The 18,861-nt window shown below is 30.6% G+C and overlaps 2 protein-coding genes and 1 long non-coding RNA gene across 4 annotated transcripts; all 3 read left to right on the top strand.

The window, feature by feature from the left end:
- Positions 1-4,199: 4,199 nt before the first annotated feature.
- Positions 4,200-8,408, top strand: LOC107923117 (sulfite exporter TauE/SafE family protein 3). The gene is made up of 12 exons (XM_016853329.2): positions 4,200-4,647; positions 4,802-4,961; positions 5,206-5,406; positions 5,522-5,586; positions 5,669-5,708; positions 6,578-6,639; positions 6,737-6,823; positions 6,940-6,990; positions 7,139-7,360; positions 7,651-7,744; positions 7,883-8,023; positions 8,113-8,408. The coding sequence occupies exons 1-12, from the start codon at positions 4,426-4,428 to the stop codon at positions 8,193-8,195; spliced, it is 1,428 nt and encodes a 475-aa protein (XP_016708818.1). The 5' UTR covers positions 4,200-4,425; the 3' UTR covers positions 8,196-8,408.
- Positions 8,409-9,658: 1,250 nt separating this feature from the next.
- On the top strand, positions 9,659-12,175 carry LOC107924085 (uncharacterized). Of its 2 annotated transcripts, XR_001691704.2 has the most exons (3): positions 9,663-9,820; positions 9,920-9,986; positions 10,071-12,175. It is a non-coding gene; the product is annotated as an uncharacterized lncRNA (long non-coding RNA). The 2 variants fall into 2 exon arrangements; XR_001691703.2 differs by having other exon boundaries at positions 9,659-9,986.
- A 1,726-nt stretch (positions 12,176-13,901) lies between these two features.
- On the top strand, positions 13,902-17,175 carry LOC107923075 (phosphatidylinositol transfer protein 3). Its single transcript, XM_016853287.2, has 6 exons — positions 13,902-14,038; positions 14,448-14,508; positions 15,314-15,490; positions 16,018-16,116; positions 16,199-16,444; positions 16,689-17,175. The coding sequence occupies exons 2-6, from the start codon at positions 14,452-14,454 to the stop codon at positions 16,977-16,979; spliced, it is 870 nt and encodes a 289-aa protein (XP_016708776.1). The 5' UTR covers positions 13,902-14,038; positions 14,448-14,451; the 3' UTR covers positions 16,980-17,175.
- Positions 17,176-18,861: the final 1,686 nt, after the last annotated feature.

Raw genomic sequence — 18,861 nt, 5'->3', positions numbered from 1 at the left:
AATTAGCCTGCTCTACTGAGTTTTCCTTGACCGGATGAGTGATGTCTTTCGTTTCCAATCTCTCCCAAACGACCTTTGGTATTAAAAAATATGACCATTATTATGGAAACGGCTTTTACCCAAGTTTTTGTTCATAATCTTTCTCTTAAGATAAGATGAAAGAAAGCACGAAATTAATTTTATATATTTTTCGGTGCAATGGCCATTTGCGAAGGACTAAAATATAAATGCAATACTGGAATAGATGGAGTATTTATTATTATCAATAAATGAAATATACCCATTTTTGTCAAGTGGCACAATTAAAGTCTCGAATCCTTAATACATAAAGTTATAATTTGAACCATTGAAATTAACACTTTATACTAAAAATTTAATTTATAAATTGACTAATTTCGATACTAAATGATGAAGTTTATAAAAATAAATCATAAACAAAATCATATTTACCCAACCAAATCACAATAGAATCATAATAACCACAAAATCTTATTTTCAACATTTAAAGTTTGGAGTTTCTTTTTCCCTTTCTTATTCTTCCCTTCTCTTCTTGCATCTATTCTTTTTTTCTCATTTTCTTTCTTTCGTTTGAATCTCTTGTTGACAAAAAATCGGACCATTTGTACATATAAATCCCAAATTTATACTTTATATTCACATCATATTGCACATAGTTTTATATTAATGACTTAATTATTAGTCGCTTATCTCATTTCGTGCTACTTAATCATACATACCTATACAAAAATGGTGAGAGTTGCACCTTGCCTCTGTCAATAAATGCATGGGGTGATGGCCTGTTGAGCAAGCTAAGTGCTTGCTATATTACATATGGCAAGCAGTGAATGGTTTTTAATTATTCGGTGGAGCTGCTATGTGATTAAATATTAAATTGGGTTAATATGTAAATTTGGCCGTAAAAATTGAAATTTGCTCTTATATTTTTGGACTAAAGGTAAATTTATCATTCTATTTTAACTCTATATTAAATTTTACTACACTTTTGCTTTATTAAAATTTGAAACGATTTTTGATTAAATTTTAATTTTAAATAACTTGAAGAAAATTTTAATAAAAATATTTTAAATATTTAATTTTAATAATTAACGATTATAAATTAAGTATAAATATCAATAAAAACTCTTATTTATAAAAATAAAAATAATGTTATTTTTTTGTTTTAAATTTTCTAAGTATTTTTTTCATTAAATGAAAAATTGAAGTCATTTTTTTTATTTTTTTAAATTAATTTATTGTTAAGTAATAATATAAATATTTGAACAATGTTTTTTTCCCTAATATTTTGTTTTGAGACCATCAAAATCAATATCAAATGGTAAATTTTAATTAAAAATAAAAGTGGTTGGTAAATTTTAATAAATTTCAAAGTTTAATGATAAAGTTGATTCCAATAAAAATTGAGTGGCAAAGATTTATTCATATTCGATTTTTTTATAGAATGCTTAAAGCTACTTAGAACTTATTTCCAACCCTTAAATAAGATGATAAAAGCGCTTAAATACGCTTAAACTCACATCTTCTTGCACCATCAATTGTTGATACCAACTGAGCTAATATTCTTACTCATATATTTTTAAAATATAATGGCAAATATCACTAAAAATAAAACACCGTGACAAATTTTAATATTTACTAATTTGCACCGTAACCCTTATAAATTTTTATTTTATGGTAATTTAATTTATATTTTATGAACTATAAATTTATGGTGAAAAAATATAAACAAAATTCATACTTATAAAATTAAATAAAATTGACTCAAACACATTTAGCCTTCCCCTTAAGTGAAGCAAATGATGTTTATTGTCAAATGTTGTATGTAAAAGGAAAAGGAAATAGTAAAAAAGTAGAGAGAGAGGGGAAAGTTTGGGCTTTTCAATGCAAACATAGCAAATAGAATTTCGGGTTCACTGCGGCCTTCCTTTCTTGTTAATAGGCTTGGCCTTATGAATTCGGGTTCACGGATTTTATACACATCCCTTTTTCGTATCTAACTTCACCTGATTCATGGCCCGTTATCTGAAAATATACACATGACTTTGGTGAAAATACATTTTGATTGTCCAATTTTTCAATTTTATATAATAGCGTTATTGAATTTTCATTTATTCATCTATTACTTCCGCTAAAATGATGACATGACATATTAGTTTAAAAGGCTAATAACTAATTTGATCCCTAAAATATAAACAAAATATTATTTTATTATTTTTAATTATTTCTTAATAATTATTCTAAATTTTTTAAAAATATCAAAACAAATTAAAATTACTAACATTATAAATATTTATAATACATTTTACATAGAAATTTTTGTAAAAATTATAAATATTTACATCACATCTTTTAAAGGTAAATATTGATTTTATTATAATTTAGATTTATTTTATTTTTTTCAATAAATTTAAATTAATTAGAAGATTAATTTAATTTAATCCCAAGTAATTTAAATAAAAAAAATTCTTTCTCAATGTTTCTAATTTGTCTATAGTTTTTATAGTTGGTGAAAGCGGTGAACATTTAAAAGAAAAAAAAAAGTAAAATAGGTGGTAATTTGTCTTGTTGAACTCTCTTTCTGTACCGAAAACAAATGAGGAAGTTCCAAAACCCAGCAAAAGACATAATAATGAAATTAAAAAGAAGAAAAGCCAAAGTTGGATTGAATACTGACGCAACTATGAAGCTTCATATGGCTTCCCCGTAAACCTTTAATATTTCGTACTAAAATGCTTGAAAGCTTTATTATATGCTCTTAGGAAGTTTCCTTCAAACCTTACCAATTGCCACCCCTTTACTCTTCAGTTTTAGCATCTATCCACAAAACTACCACTTAATATTAGATTTAAATTTAATGTTTTTTTTTGGATATCAAAATCGATTGAGTTGAAAACTTTTGAATCACAATCTGGGTCATGATCATTATCGGATCAATTACTTTTCTTTTACGTTACTATATGGAAATGGATGTTTACGAAAGGAAGCTTGTTAGTGTAAAATATCATTAAAATTGGTATAAACATGGTTTGATTAACTAGTTTATTATATATCAACTAAAGTCAAATTGGAAATAGCCTTGAAGCTTCCTATAAACATAGTAAGAAAAGGATTATCCAAGATATAGAAATCATTCAACGGGTGGAGAGATTCTGAATTTTTATTTTTTTTAATAATGAGATATTTGGTTATTCGATTTTATAAAAAAAATCATTTTAATCTTTCATTTAAATTTTTTTATTTTTGCTTCTTTTAGTCTTTAAATTTACATTAACTTTATTGATGTGATATACATATAGATTGCTACCTAAATGTCACAATAGTAATTAATTAATTACTAATGTGGCATACACATAAACTTCCACGTGAATGCTATGTCAGCAAAGTTAATAAACGTTAATTTTTTTTATTAATTTTGGAGTGATTTGAAAAATAATGTAAATTTAAAATTAAAAAGACAAAAGATTAAATGAAGGATAAAATAATATATTTTTTAAAAAAGTCAGAGCATTAGACTTTTTGTTTATATAATTGTGGGTAGTGGGTAGGGAATGAGGATATATATATTATGTGAGACATATATTCATATCAAAGAGCTAATATAACTTACAATAAAGAAAATTGCTAAAAAGAGTGATAATAATCTATGTTGTTCTTTATTTTGAGCATGAATACGAAAATCTTATCTTTCCAAGGCCCTTTACGTACCCTGTGTTTTACACGTTCAAACTAAAATCATCATAGACCATAATCGGTAAAAAACATCAAAGTTTATCCATGCAAAGTTCATTTTTATTAACATCCTACATCAGGTCAAATATGGTAAAGTTGTTTAACAAAAGAGTATGGAATTGGAAACCTGATCATGTAATTTATTTACCATAAAGCATTTTATTATCTTCCCGCAAAAAAAAAAAAATTCAAGACATGTAGGGAAAATGGGATACTTAAAGACAAGGCAAATTTGTAGTAAATTACATAATATTCATAAGTGTTCTTTTCTGAAATTTTAAGTTACAAGTTTTTTGTTAGCTGTCTTCTAAAATGATAAAATGGTTAAAAGTTCACAATGGCATGTATGGTAGAGATTTATGTTATATTTAGATATAGATATAACATACGATCTTAAAATATTTTCTAGAAATAAAATATATACGTACTGAATACGTATCCGTATTCGATATTCATTATTCGAGACACTAGGAAAGGAGAGAGAGGGTTTTATAAATGTAGATACCTAAGAGGTACCGAAGGAGTGAACTCATTGAATTTCTTCAACTTTTCTTCCATTTGTATTATGCTACTGTATTGAGAGCAAAAAGGGATAAGAAGAGAATTAAGAAAACTTAAACCCAAGTAAAGTTTCTCATTTGACTCCCTCCTTGCTAACAATTCCAGGCAGTAGCCAAAATGGGTCAATTTCATGTGAGACGGAGAGGCTTGGCAATGGTAGCATGGACAGTCTTTATGGTTCTTGTGATGATGACCAATGTGGGTATTGCAGAGAGATTATTGAAAGACGAAAGAAATCACCAAGTTTCCAAAGAAAACGAAAAAACACGAGGGCTTCTACTTAGGGTTGTCAGCTTCCTATGGCAAGGTGGCAAGTCTGCCTACGAACCAGTCTGGCCGGTGAGTTAGCCGCCGTTTAACCTTGTTGAACATGAACAAGATGAAACAGCCTTGAAAATTGAAATCCTTTTTTCTTTCCAATAAATGCACTTGTCTTTAATTTTGCAAGTTAGTTTAGATTTGATAATTGAATTTAAATTAATGATTGAAACAGGAGATGGAGTTTGGTTGGAAAATAGTTGTGGGAACAATTGTTGGATTCCTTGGTGCAGCTTTGGGTAGCGTTGGAGGGGTTGGTGGTGGTGGGATTTTTGTTCCAATGCTCACTCTCATCATAGGTTTCGACCCCAAGTCTTCCACTGCCATTTCCAAGTGTGAGAGTTTCTTCTTAATTTGCTCAAATATTTCCATCTCAGTATTCATTTTGCATTAATGTCAGTATGTATGAATCCATGTCATAATATGAATACACACGTACGTGCTTATTAAGAGTATGGGTATTGCAGCAAGCATGGCCATAACATAATTTAACGTTGGTATATGCACTGATAACGCATGATAGGCTTATCATGTATACTGATAAGAAAGATACATATATGTATATTTTGGAGATTGCAGGTATGATAATGGGTGCAGCTGGATCAACAGTATACTATAACCTGAGACTTAGGCATCCAACACTGGAAATGCCTCTCATAGATTATGACTTGGCGTTGCTCTTCCAGCCCATGCTTATGCTTGGAATCAGCATTGGAGTTACCCTCAATATCATGTTTGCTGATTGGATGGTCACAGTTTTGCTTATCCTACTCTTCATTGGTAACAATAATAACATAATATTGGGAATTCTATCTCATTTTCACCATTTCGGCCAGGAAGATAACTTTTTTTTTAACTATTAATTATGATTTATTTCACATGCCATTGCCTGCAGGTACTTCGACTAAAGCCTTATTCAAAGGTGTAGATACATGGAAGAAAGAGACAGTGATGAAAAAGGTAGAGTTTCCAACTTGGTTTCTCTCTTCATGTTTTTCCATGGCAAGGATTATTAATGAGGATTTTGAGATTCTCTTTTCAGGAAGCAGCAAGGTTAGAAGCTGAGGTGTCCAAACTAGCTGGTGAGTGCCTTAATTGATCCACCAAATAGCTTTTTATATCCATAAGTAAATTTCAAATGAGAAATAAAGATTAAACTAATGATCCTTGCATAAACTTGTAAATGTAATGACCGGGATCCACATGGATTTACACAAAGGACAATAAACTTGGATGTAATGCAATAGTATGAAGATAGGTAATCGAGATAGATATTTAAGTATAGGGTTATCTGTTAAATTCTGAATGTTGGTTCGAATTTTAGAATATTCGAATAAAAATATTAAACTTAAAAAATAAGTTCGACTTATTTTTTAATATATTATGTAATTTATAAAATATAAAAGTTAAACTTATAGTAATATATAATACTGCAATGTAAATATTTAAATAAAATTGTTAAGTTGTTTTTATATAAAATTTTAATAAATGAAAAAAATATAATAAATTTTTAAATATTAAATTAAAATAGTATAAATATTTAAAAAAAAAGAAAAAATTTAATATAGATGAATTTAAAAGTAATTTCGATTAGTCTTTTGAAAATATAGATGAATTTAAACAAAATTTTAAGATAATAATTTGTATCGAATGAAGAAAAAAATGCCCCGTAATGAAATGTTTGAGCTAAACTTGACGGGTAAACGCCCCTAATTAAGTGCTGAGTCATTTGCAGGCATAAACGGTTTGTCCAATTTATTATTTTTGGCCACAAAATTTGAGTTCAAAATTTCAAAGAAGAAATAACTTCAAAAGAAATTCAAATAAGAAATGGGCTCAGATTCAAACGACAGTTTGTATGAAAAATAATATATGTGAAAAGCAGAAATATCTCTACATACATAATTAAAGAACATAGCAAACGGGTTGTACTAAACTTTGAGAGTTGCAGATGGAGCTGTTCAAGATTACAAAATGTTACCTAGTGGCCCAAGCACCATGCCAGATGATGATGTGAGTAATTAAGAACATTTTCAGTTTCCTTACGAAAACAGTCTTTTATTTCTAAATCACAATGTTGTTAACCATTGTTGTTAATCATTGAATTCAGATTTCTCTGATACATAACATATACTGGAAAGAGTTATCGCTGCTCGTTTATGTGTGGATTGGTTTTCTTATCGTTCAGATTATTAAGGTATGCTATTATTGTCCACATCTCAACAACCATAGATGTTTAATGATAAGTTTATATAAGGTAGTTTTTGAAACTGAGTTCGAGTTTAAAGGTGACCCACATGTTTGTTTATGCAGGAATATCTTCAAACTTGCTCGGTCATGTATTGGATTGTGAACTCTTTGCAGGTAGAAACTTTGAAATTCTAGATAATTAATAAAAAAATGTAGAATCTGGAAAGCTTGAGATGCCCATTATTGCAGAACAGAGAGTGTAGAGTTTCGTATGGCTGATATCTCTTCAAATTTTTTGTTGTTATTGTTGTTTTTTCTATAGATACCCATTGCTGCCTCTGTAACAGTGTTTGAAGCCATATGCTTATACAAAGGGAGAAGGGTGATTGCATCAAAAGGAAAAGAAATCACAAACTGGAAGATATATCAGATTCTTATTTACTGTTCTTGTGGCATAATTGCTGGTATGGTTGGTGGTTTGCTTGGACTGGGAGGTGGCTTCATCTTGGGTCCTCTTTTCCTTGAACTTGGAATTCCTCCTCAGGTATTACTTAAACTAGTATCACTAATTTTCGCGTATGCTTACATCAAAGGTATTTTCTCTATGGGTATTCACCGGTCTCTCAAAGATTTGCCACTTGCAAGGTGACTCTTTGGTTCGAACCAGGGACGCACCCTGCTGATGATAAATCTTTGAGGAGTCGGTGGGTGATCAACGAGGACAATACATTCGATGCAAGTACACACAGGGACGAGTCATATCCCGATATGTAGGAGTCTTCAAGTAACCAGAAGCTGAAAAAAAGATTCATGTCACTATACAATATTGTCCAGGTAGCTAGTGCAACATCAACGTTTTCAATGGCGTTCTCATCCTCAATGTCAGTTGTACAATATTATCTTCTCAATCGTTTCCCAATTCCATATGGTAAGCGACATTAGAAGTGAAAAATACTCGGATTTGAGCATGAATGTCAAATACAAATATGCACCTAAGGCGTGTTCTCGACATAGACTTCATCTGCCTTAATAGTCTTGATGTTAAACTTTTTTGTTTACCCTGCAGCTGCTTATTTCGTTCTAGTCGCCACCATAGCGGCTTTCACCGGCCAGCATGTAGTCCGAAAAATTATCGCAGTTCTCGGACGAGCATCGATAATCATCTTCATTCTGGCTTTAACCATCTTTATCAGTGCAATCAGTTTAGGTATAGAATGCTCTACTTAATTTACTTCAGTCGGAAAAGGTATTATAAGAAGCAGAGCTGAACCATACAATTTGGATGAATGTTTGCAGGTGGAGTTGGCATTACTGATATGGTTGAAAAACTGGAAGATGAAGAGTATATGGGATTTGAAAACCTTTGCAAGCTCTCTTGAGTCCTTTCTCTCTCTTTTTTTTTTTTCCTTTTGTATTTTTTACTTTGACTTATTACAGATGGAATTTCTCAGCAGAGAACAAGCAATTGCATTGAACTTTTAGGACTTCAAAGTCAAAGTACTTGTCAATTATTTCCAATTAAAGATTTGGGTTTTGTTATATGTTGGTGGACGCTCATTTTCTTGTCCAGTCTATGCAAGAAACCTTCTGCAGTCAAATGTTTTATTTTTCCATTTTTTTCCCTTTAATGGTTTTTAGATTAAAAAATATATAAAGTTTTGTTTAAATGTAATTGGTCATCCAAAAATATTTGTTATTTTAATAAAACTGCAATATAAATTAATATTTATTAAAACAACCATTGTGGTCTATTGAAATAAAATTTGGATTCGGGTGAGAAAAGCATTAATATCCATAAGGTACTTATTATTAAAACGGTACCAAGTTGTCAAAAGCATCACAGCATATGCAGATTGCTCAGTCAGGTGGGCTCTGAACTCCATTCAACACTTTAGCGCCAGAAGTGGCCATCACCCTTTTCCCTCTGTCAGGTGGATTCTAAAGCTACACATGGATTTTTGGGTAAATTTTAAAAATAGTCACTTTTGTTTGCCTCAAATTATATTTTAGTCACTTATGTTTGAAATGTTACGTTTTAGTCACTTACATTATCGTTTTTTTACGAAGTAGTCACTCTATCGTTAAGCTCCGTTACCTCCCTAACAATGGTCCTACGTGGCAGTCCAAATAGATTTTAAATGCCAACTTGGATGTTTTATATGACAATCCAAATTAAATTTATTTAATTAAAAACCTTTTTTCATTTTAACAACCGGACATCTAAGTTAGCATTTAAAACCCATTTGAGCTACCACGTAGGACTGTCGTTAAGGAGGTAATGAAGTTTAATGGTAGAGTGATCACTTCGTAATAAAACGATAATGTAAGTGACTAAAACGTAACATTTCAAACATAAATAACTAAAATATAATTTAAGATAAATAAAAATGACTATTTTTAAAATTTACCCTATTTTTTTCTATACAGTATAGATTCTTTTTAATATCTTCGTCCTTCTTGACGAAAAAAAAAGAAGCTCAAAATGAAATTATGTGAAAGTTGAAACAATTACCTAGGAAACGCATGTGATGCAACTGTATACGTGTCTTTCGAGAGAACCAACGGCGTCGTTTTCAATCGCACTGAGAGAAGGACAGCGCAACGAAGAACGGACGGTAAAGATGAGATGAGAACACATCCCCAATTTGCGTACTAACAACGCTATTTCATTTTATCAGAAAAAAATAAAAAAAACATAACGCCAACTGCATAACAACTACATTTTTGACGTGGCGTACAACTATTGGATGGTGTCTGCCAAATTTCTTTTACCCTTTTTCCTCAATTAAAAAAAGATGCCGACTTAATACACGTGGATTAACATTAACCATTCATCTTTCCAAACACTGACCGTCATTCTTCAAAAAGCCGCCTATATATTTTAGGTTTTGTTGCACAGAAAATCTCATTCTAAATTTCTCATCTCCTCTGTTATGTTCTGTCCCTTCCCGCCGTCTAGTTCTTGCAAAAGTTCAGATCTATCTTCTATGATTCCTTATCCGAGGTTTGTTTCTTCAGATCCGGTACCACAGTTTCATGATCTTCTCTTTGATATCAGATATTTGACGAGGGCTAACGTTGTCTGATCTAATGTTTTAAAAAGTCCTTAGACGGCAAGATCCAAAGGTTTGCAGGAATCGTTATCTATTTGAAGATATATATCTTCCTAAGTATGTATTCTGTATTCCTTCTCTTTTTCCGTAGTTTTTTTTCAATAGTTCCTTTGTTTATATATTTTTCTTGTAATCTTGCAGGGATGGTGAAAGATTTGATCTCGCCAGAGGTCGTGGTTCTTTTTCTTGATCTTAGGATCTATCGTAGTAGAACAAGTGATGTTCTGAGATAGCGATGTTGGATCGAAAGGTGGTTTATGTTTGGAAGGATGTGTAAGATGTCAGGGCAGAGGTCCTAATTATTTTGAAAATAAAAATAGGGCTGAGTCCTGATCTATCTTTGTCATCCAAGACCTTTGCCATGTCGGGTGCGCTTGCATGGCAGGTCACCGAAACTTAATAAAAATTCTATTTTTTCGGTGTTTTCAGGGGGAGTTCGCACGGGGGTTGCCCGGGTTCTCCCCTCTGCTGTTGTGTCTCGTGCCTCTTTACTTTTTTACCCTTTCTGCTTTCCATTATTTACTTCATATACGCTGCAACATACGGGATGGATGCATTATCCCACATCATCATCACCAACTCGGAATAAGCTGTCGAAGCAATTGATCTTCAACCACTTGCAAACCTCAAACCCAAGGTATTTTTTACGTATTCAAAACAAAATTTTAGTTTAAAAAATAGACATTTGCTAGTGATCATGCCAGTCAATTTACCATTAACTTTGACAAATATGCACCTAACTATCCTTGGGTTAACAGGATAAGACGGATAAGGATGAGAATCGTATATGCCTTAAATATAGATATATTCTAGATTTTTGGTACTTGTCTTTATTTTTAAAAACGGGGTCTATTATTTTCAAATAACGGTTTTGATAACAACTTTTAAATTAAATTGATTTTTCCTGGCAGACCGTGTTCTTTCACTATATATTTTTAGGAGTTTAATTATATTACCAAATAAGTTTTTTAAAAATTGTTAAAATAAGCTATTCAATTTTTAAACTTTTCATGGTCTTAAAATTTTAAGATTTAATTTTAATATGTTCATTTTAATAGCTAGTTGATCTAATAAGAACAAGAGTATAGTATTCAAGTGGTGGTATGTCGGTTAGATTTTGTTTCAAAAATAGTGGTCCAATTAACATGCAAGTCCTCTATGATGCTATCCATATACAATTTGGCCACTTCAACTTTTACCTATCACATTTTTATGGTTTCTCAACTAAGTCCTTTCCAGTAAAATTCCCATTCGGTACTCGTTTTATTTGTCTTCACATATCCCAGCTTAAATAACCCAAAAAATGCTAATGGCTTAGTAGAGCAATTAGGCAATATCTGTTTTTAAATGTATTCAATGGTATGTCCATTTGAATCAGCTGAAAATTTCACCAATTCCCTTTGCAAAGTGCTTACTAAAATACTGGATTCCATTTCTGGATTACATTTAGGCGGACACGGTAAGGATTTCCCCGATAAAGTAGATATCTTAATACAATGATCAATTTACCAGTATCAATCTTGGTTCCATTTAATTGCCTATGCTAATTTTTCATTTTATCATTATTATTTTCCTTTAAATGGATTATCCTCATATCTGTTTTTCTCCGAACTGCGTATTTTGAGAATATTTTTAGTACGTGTACATATCTTGTATTGCTCTGTAGTTGTTCAGGCTCTTGCATGGGCCTTTGTTATTCATTGCGTTGAAGGTTGTAGTTCATTTACTAGCTGTTGAAGATATTGACGGAAGTTGTATCAGCAGTGAGAAGAGGTATTTTGTGTATTGGGAGTTTGCATATGTCGGCTTTGATTAGCATCGGGAATCAATGTATTTGAGCTTTGGTCGATTTTCAAGATTTATGGATTTCTAAAGCGTGGAGCTTGGGACGCATCAGATGAAGAGCTCGTTGCTTTTGCGGGTTCTATTGGTAGAAGGTCTTCCCATCATTTTCCTAGTTCTTGAAGCATTGAAGTCTTTGCATATATTAAATCCTTGATTTTTTACATGGTGCAGTTTTCTACTGGGATTAGTTTTGAAGAAGTGTTTGGTACGGGAGGTACATATGTCAAATGTGTAACCAGTTCCATTTACGTAGTAAAAAGTTTTCAGTGGACTTCGGTCCCGTGGTTTTTTCCCCATTATGGGGTTTTCCACGTAAATTTGGTCTCTTTCTATATTCTTATGTTCATTCGTTACCAAGCCGAAGTTGAATCGCTTCACTATTGATTCCGTTCGAAGAGAAATGGTATCCCATTAATTCTTTCTACTAAAAGTTTTCAACGTTTTCAACTAAATAACCCTACTCAAGTTAAATCTCTTTATTGTATTAAGAAAAAAACCATCGAGTTTCTCTGTGATTTTAAACCCGAGTTTTTATTTCAGGTTCGAGAGTCGCTAAAATTTTTGGGCTCTGAAGGCTTCGCTCTTAAAAATTGTTGTCTATAATGGTTCTTAATAATTTTTTATAAAAATATTATTTCATTCCATTTTTTTAAAAAAATTACGGATATAAATTGTTGTTTATGATTCACATTTTAGTTTCTGAGGAAGTTCTTTATATTCAAAAATTTTTTCCTAAGATGAACTTTTTTCTGCGAATTGTCTCGACTCTTAACTCTGGTCCACACTAAATTTTGTTTATATTTTTGTAATAATAATAAGGAGATGGAATAATGTTGGATGAGTGCATTATTGATCCATTTATGTCTAGTTAATTTTAAAGATCTGTAAGCTCAAAACGGCAGAGCGCTCGATCCCGTTGACGGGGGTCGAGAGGTTGGTGGTTCGAATCCATCCAGATCTGTTCGTTTTTTCGGTGATGAAAAAAATATGAATATACAGTCGGAACTTTATAATTTTGACAACGATCAATTTATTTCTATATTAATTTTTTTATAATTTAGTATTATTTTGAAATTTTAATGTTAGAAAGCAATATCTATCTATTGCTTGGGACTATTTTCACAAGCAGCATTCAGATGAGTAACACGGATCTTTCTTAGTGTAATAAAACAATAAATATTATTTTATTATAAAAATGAGACATAGCATTATTTCGATTTTAATTTATAAAATTAAAAATTTCCTGTATATAGGACTAACTCAGCAAACAATGTTAATAACTTATTTAATGCTAACGTTTAAAACAATGAACTTGTCTTTACCTTAAGAAGGAAAAAAAAATGAACATTTTTAGAAGAAAACAGTGACCTCTTAGAAAACCTAGAAAATCTCAGCGGAAACTTCTTATTTCTATATGGAAATTAAATTCTATGGTGGAACAGGAAAAAAAAGAATATTAAATTCTATAAGAACAAAAAAATTGTTTTATAATTTTTTAGCTGTCTAACTTATAAAGTAGAAACTTTTTTTTCTTTCAAAAAAGAACCACTGATATGTTTATTATTTATTAATCTTTTTTATTAGACCAATCATCTCGGATTAGCATTTTCAATAAAAATTTTAAGACATAATTTCTTTTCTGGAACACTGAATTTTATTAATTTCCATTTAATATAATGCTTTAAAAATAAAAATATATAAATTAAATGAAAAACATACCATATTGGAGTTGAAACTGGTGCCATTGCGTGGAAAGTCGAAACGCAAACATAATGCGGTGGTCCAAGCTTTCGGCCTTTCTTTTTTCTGAGAATAGCTTTTAGCCATTCTTTCTGTTTTCTGAAACTAGATTTTAGGAGTAAATTGCAACCAGGTCACTCGTTTATTTTGGTCATTATAAATTCTTTTTCAATTTAGTCACTTAATTAAGATGATTATCCGAATTAGTCACTATTACTAAAAATTTCGTTAATTCATTGACGGATTTACACACTCAAACTCATATCCTTTTGTAATAAGACTTAATCAACAATAATTAATTTTTTTCTAGTAAATTATATAATTACATCGTATTATAATAATATTTTTTTGAAAAAAAAAACAAGGCTATGAGGCCCACGCTTGGGTTCTAAAACATTAATAAAATAAACTCAAACCAACAATACTCTTGTATTCCCATCATTAATAAAGGAAGAAATCTGAAAGCTTTGATATTCTCACTGCCCCTGATAGTTTCGATATTCAGCTGGTTTTTGCATAACCAGGTACATATAATTTAAAATTTTTCCTTCTTTTCTAATCTCGTTTTTGTTATTTCTAATATTTCAACACTTACAGTGTTCTTGTGCTGTAAAGTAGATCTATCTGCATTGACTGTTTCATCCATATTATTAATTTTTGTGTTGATTATAAGATTTGAAGAAACTACTCCTCCCCCCCCCTTCTTTTTTTGAGAGCTTGCGTAGAGATAAAACTGTTTTTAAATTGATGGATCTTTAAGAGTTCTGGACCTCTGTTTGGCGTTCATTACAGCTGTTTAGTTTATGCTAATAATAATAATAATAATCAAATTTGTTATGAATATCAGAACAATCGTTTTAATTAATTAATTAATTAATACCTTTTAAACTGAAAAGTTGAGCATGTTAAGATTGTGATTGACTTGATTTGCAGGGAAATGTTTCTTCGTAGAAGGCATACACAGAAGGATGATTCTGAGCAACGAGATGCAAAGGTAATATTTATTTATTTTATTTGAATATATTTGTATTTTGAGCAGACTAAATTTAATTAATTCGGTTCATAGCTTTATCGTTGTTGATCAAAGGATTGGAAATAATGAGAAATGCTTCAAAGTTTATGGACTTGATCTCTAGATGTTGTAAATACGGGAGGCGTCAAATTAAAGTCTAAAAAGTATTTTTGAATTCTTTGTTATTTCGACTCTTCATTTTTCCTGCTTACAGCTAGGGGTGAGTATTCGATCGAGTCGAGTCAGATCGAGTCAAAAAATTTTGAGTTAGTCAAGTTGACGAATCCTATTTTAGCAACTGAACTCAATTTGAATTTTTTCGAATCGAGTCAAAAAATTTCGAGTCGAGTTAACGAATCTTATTATTTGTACTCGATGTTGCGCTTACATAAACTGATTATTTAACTAGTAAACGAAGTATAAAATTATTTAACAACATGAACAATTTAATGATTTTGCCTTTTAACTTAATTAGTAACATTTATCAAAATAACGTAGTTTTACCCTTTAACTTAATGGTTTTGACTTTTAATTTTAAAAAAGGTAAACATTTATTAAAATGATGTAGTTTTGTCTTTTTTTTATTCGGATTTTCAGATAACTCGAATTGTGTAACTTGATTAACTCAAATAACTCAAACTATTTAATTCAAAATTTAAAAATTTTATCGAGTTCTTCAAATCGAATCGGATTTTGCTACCCCTACTTACAGCTTATGTGTTCTACATTTGATTCCAAAGCAAATCTAAATATAAAAAGTTGAATTATATACTTGGTTGATAAGCAGGTCATTGAACTCAGGACTGCAATAGGACCCCTGTCTGGGCGCTGTTCATTGTTCTGTACCGATGCATGCCTCATGAGATATTTAGAAGCTCGGAATTGGAATGTAGACAAGGCAAGGAAGATGTTAGAAGAGACATTAAAGTGGCGATCGACTTATAAGCCTGAAGAAATCCGTTGGGTATGTTTGATAATTCCTGCCTCCTTATGGTAGTAATGTGTGGATAATTTAGTAATCATTATGTAATTCTGGTAGTGAGTGTCAGACATGGATATATATTCGAGACTTGTATATTCATTCATTTCAAGATTTTCATGTATCTTCTAAGTATTTGGATGATTATACCCTTTCATCTGGATATATATAGGATATAGATATTCCCGGAAAAAAGAAAATGAATAGTCTTAGCAACATAGAGTTGTTAGTGCAGGATGAGATTCCAAAGCGTATTAGAATACTTGAAACGTTGTTTAATAAGTTCAAGTCAAAACTCGTTTAGATCAGTTTTGATGTCTCTCTATAAATTTAAGATTTGATGGTTATGAAACTGGATAATTGTTCTTTCCTTCTACCTGATCATGAATCACGGATCACATGTTTCATTCCTGTTTTTGCGTTTGATTATGAGTATATAACTAGTACAATTTATGGAGTTAAAGGCTTATTTTCGGTTTCTGGAATTTACCTCATGACATGTTTTTCTCCAGCACGAAGTGGCACATGAAGGTGAGACCGGAAAAGTATCCCGAGCGAGTTTCCATGACCGTCAAGGAAGAACAGTGCTTATATTGAGGCCTGAAATGCAGGTTTGCAGTAGGTTTCATTCAGTTTGCTAAGCTTCGTCACCAAACATGCCCTATTAATTTTCCCACCTATATGTCTTGGCAGAACACTACATCAGCGGAAAATAATATTCGCTATTTGGTCTATCTCTTAGAAAATGCTATCATAAATCTCTCCGAAGGCCAAGAGCAAATGTCATGGTTGATAGACTTCACAGGATTTTCCTTGAACACCAGTGTTCCCATCAGAACAGCCCGGGATATCATATACATCCTTCAAAGCCACTATCCAGAGAGGCTGGCAATCGCTTTCTTGTATAATCCACCAAGGTTTTTTGAAGCCTTCTATAAGGTTTTCTCTCCAGCCTTTCCATTAATTTGGTTTCTTGTATTCTTTAAGCATTCTATAAGTCTGGCAGGAAGAGCATTGCCTAACCTAGTTATTTATATCTCCCTACGGATATCTGATTATATGTTTGACGCTAATTGCAACATGTATTTAGGAACATAGGAACTAACATAAAACCAGTGTACTTGGCTCCTTGAATTTGCAATATTTCATTTGATTGATGTGTTGCTATGTACATTTTCCACAGGCTGTGAGGTATTTTCTGGATCCAAAAACAGCTCAGAAGGTGAAATTTGTTTACCCTAAAAACAAAGATAGTGTGGAGATGATGCAATTATATTTTGATATTGAGAACCTCCCTAACGAATTTGGGGGAAACGCAACATTAAAGTATGACCACGAAGAGTTCTCACGATTGATGGCTCAAGACGATGTAAAAACTGCTAAATTCTGCGGAATTGATGAGAAACCATACCAAATTGGCAATGGACATTCAGTAGCACCGGAGCCAGCGCCCATTGCACAACAAGCGAGCTGAGACAACTTGCATATTTTCTATAACTGGTATGTCTCTGAGGTTAAGTGATGTGCCTATTTAAATCGACATCCACATCCTTCTTTAGATGATGAATAAAAGTTATTTCCTTTTTTACCCCCCTTCACTTCCTAACTATTAAGACCAAAAAAAGGAGCATGTTTTCTGCTGACATAAATGCTAGTACAGATTATTTTTAGAGGATATGGCTATATTCTGTATGACACATGTTTATGCATCTTCTCCTTTGGCTATTTAGCTCACCCTGTGTTTGTGTATTTCTTGTTATAAAAGCAAAGAAATGAAAATTTAAAGGAAAATCAACCAGATTATAAAGGTGATGAAATTGGATGAGTAGAGGTACGTTGGACATCTCGCTTGAGGAACTTGGAGATTACGGAATGATTAAGGTCGTTATAAAATACGGACATAAATTGACGAAAGATATCTTTATATACATATGCGGTCTCTTTCTTTATTATAAGTATGTACAGGCATATCTTTACATACAAATGACGACCACGTTGACGTCAGGTGTTGACTGGTATTTCGCCATTTTAGTGTATCTTCTGAATCAGCTACACAACGGTACCATGTAAACAAACACTAAATTATTGCACAGCGCTTTTCAGTTTACTATTGGATTAAAAAAATATTCGAATAAGTAATTTGTGTTTCGACTTCAAGTCCAGGTAAATTTTACAATTTGAATAACTCGAATAATAGATTGGTATAAATACTCCTTTAGTTCCTATCAATTTTAAAAATGAACAAATTGGTCTCCCAACAAAAATTACAAAAAAAAATTTAAAAACTTTTAAAATTCAAAATATTTATAAAAATTTCAAAATTTATATTTTATAAATAATTATAAATAATTTAAATGATTTTAAAACAATAATTTTGGGGCCTAAATATGTTAATTAATAATTAAAGTTTATAATAGTAAAGTAATTTTAAATTATTTTGCTTTGGAAAAGTTTTTAAATATATATGGTTTCAAATTTATGTGCTTTAACATAAAATTAATTATACTCTAACAAGATTTTAATTTGACATGTTTAATTTTTAAATTTAACTCGAACAATTTCATTTGATTCAATTCAACTCGAATCAATTCAAAAAAATTTAAAATCGAGTTAAGATGATAAAATAGGACTCGTCAATTCAATTAACTCGAAATTTTTTTACTCAATTAAACTCAATCCAATCGAAAACTCACCCATAATAAAAATTATAGTGATTTTGTTTTTAGGTACTTTCTTTTATTGGTTGCCACTTTTAAATCAACTATTAAAATTTCTTTTGAAACCAATTATTTTATGGGACATGGCATCTTTTTTAAAAAAAAATTAAATAAAAAAGTAATTATATATTTATAAAAAATTAAAAAGGTAGAACTTTTATATTCTTTTTTCTTTCCTTTTTCCTTAAGTAACTATTTCGTGATTAATTAAAAAATTACTTCACTTCATTCTATAAATACATCTTATACACAATTATAGCATATAAAATTATAAATATAGTATTATCAATAAATCTATAATATTATTTTAACCCGTAATTGAATTGGTGTTATGAATTGGTGCATCACCAATTCGGTTAGGAAAATAATAGAAATATATTTTATAATTAAAATAAATTATATTATTTAAGAATATTTTAATTTTTTATTTAAAAACAAAAAATGTACAAAAGATAATATTTGAACTCAAATTATTTGCATTAGTAAATCTTAAATTTACTACTCAATCAAAGTTTTAATATAATCTTTTATATATATATTATTTTAATATGTACGTTTTATACCTCTATCAATTGTATATTTATTTTTATATAATTTAGTCTATTTTTTTCATTTTAATATCATACATATATCACGTGT

Source organism: Gossypium hirsutum, chromosome A11 (assembly GCF_007990345.1).
Source record: "Gossypium hirsutum isolate 1008001.06 chromosome A11, Gossypium_hirsutum_v2.1, whole genome shotgun sequence".
Lineage (NCBI taxonomy): Eukaryota > Viridiplantae > Streptophyta > Magnoliopsida > Malvales > Malvaceae > Gossypium > Gossypium hirsutum.
Note: the sequence above shows the minus strand (reverse complement) of the source record. Positions and strands in the feature narration are given on the sequence as shown.

What these genes read in the sequence shown, in the direction of transcription:
- LOC107923117 (XM_016853329.2), top strand. Translation starts at nt 4,426, where the DNA reads ATGGGTCAATTTCATGTGAGACGGAGAGGCTTGGCAATGGTAGCATGG. An exon ending in GGATTGTGAACTCTTTGCAG is followed by an intron (nt 6,991 to 7,138) that starts GTAGAAACTTTG and finishes TTTTTTCTATAG; the next exon opens with ATACCCATTGCTGCCTCTGT. An exon ending in TATCAGTGCAATCAGTTTAG is followed by an intron (nt 8,024 to 8,112) that starts GTATAGAATGCT and finishes GAATGTTTGCAG; the next exon opens with GTGGAGTTGGCATTACTGAT.
- LOC107923075 (XM_016853287.2), top strand. Translation starts at nt 14,452, where the DNA reads ATGTTTCTTCGTAGAAGGCATACACAGAAGGATGATTCTGAGCAACGA. An exon ending in TATTGAGGCCTGAAATGCAG is followed by an intron (nt 16,117 to 16,198) that starts GTTTGCAGTAGG and finishes ATGTCTTGGCAG; the next exon opens with AACACTACATCAGCGGAAAA. An exon ending in TTTTTGAAGCCTTCTATAAG is followed by an intron (nt 16,445 to 16,688) that starts GTTTTCTCTCCA and finishes CATTTTCCACAG; the next exon opens with GCTGTGAGGTATTTTCTGGA.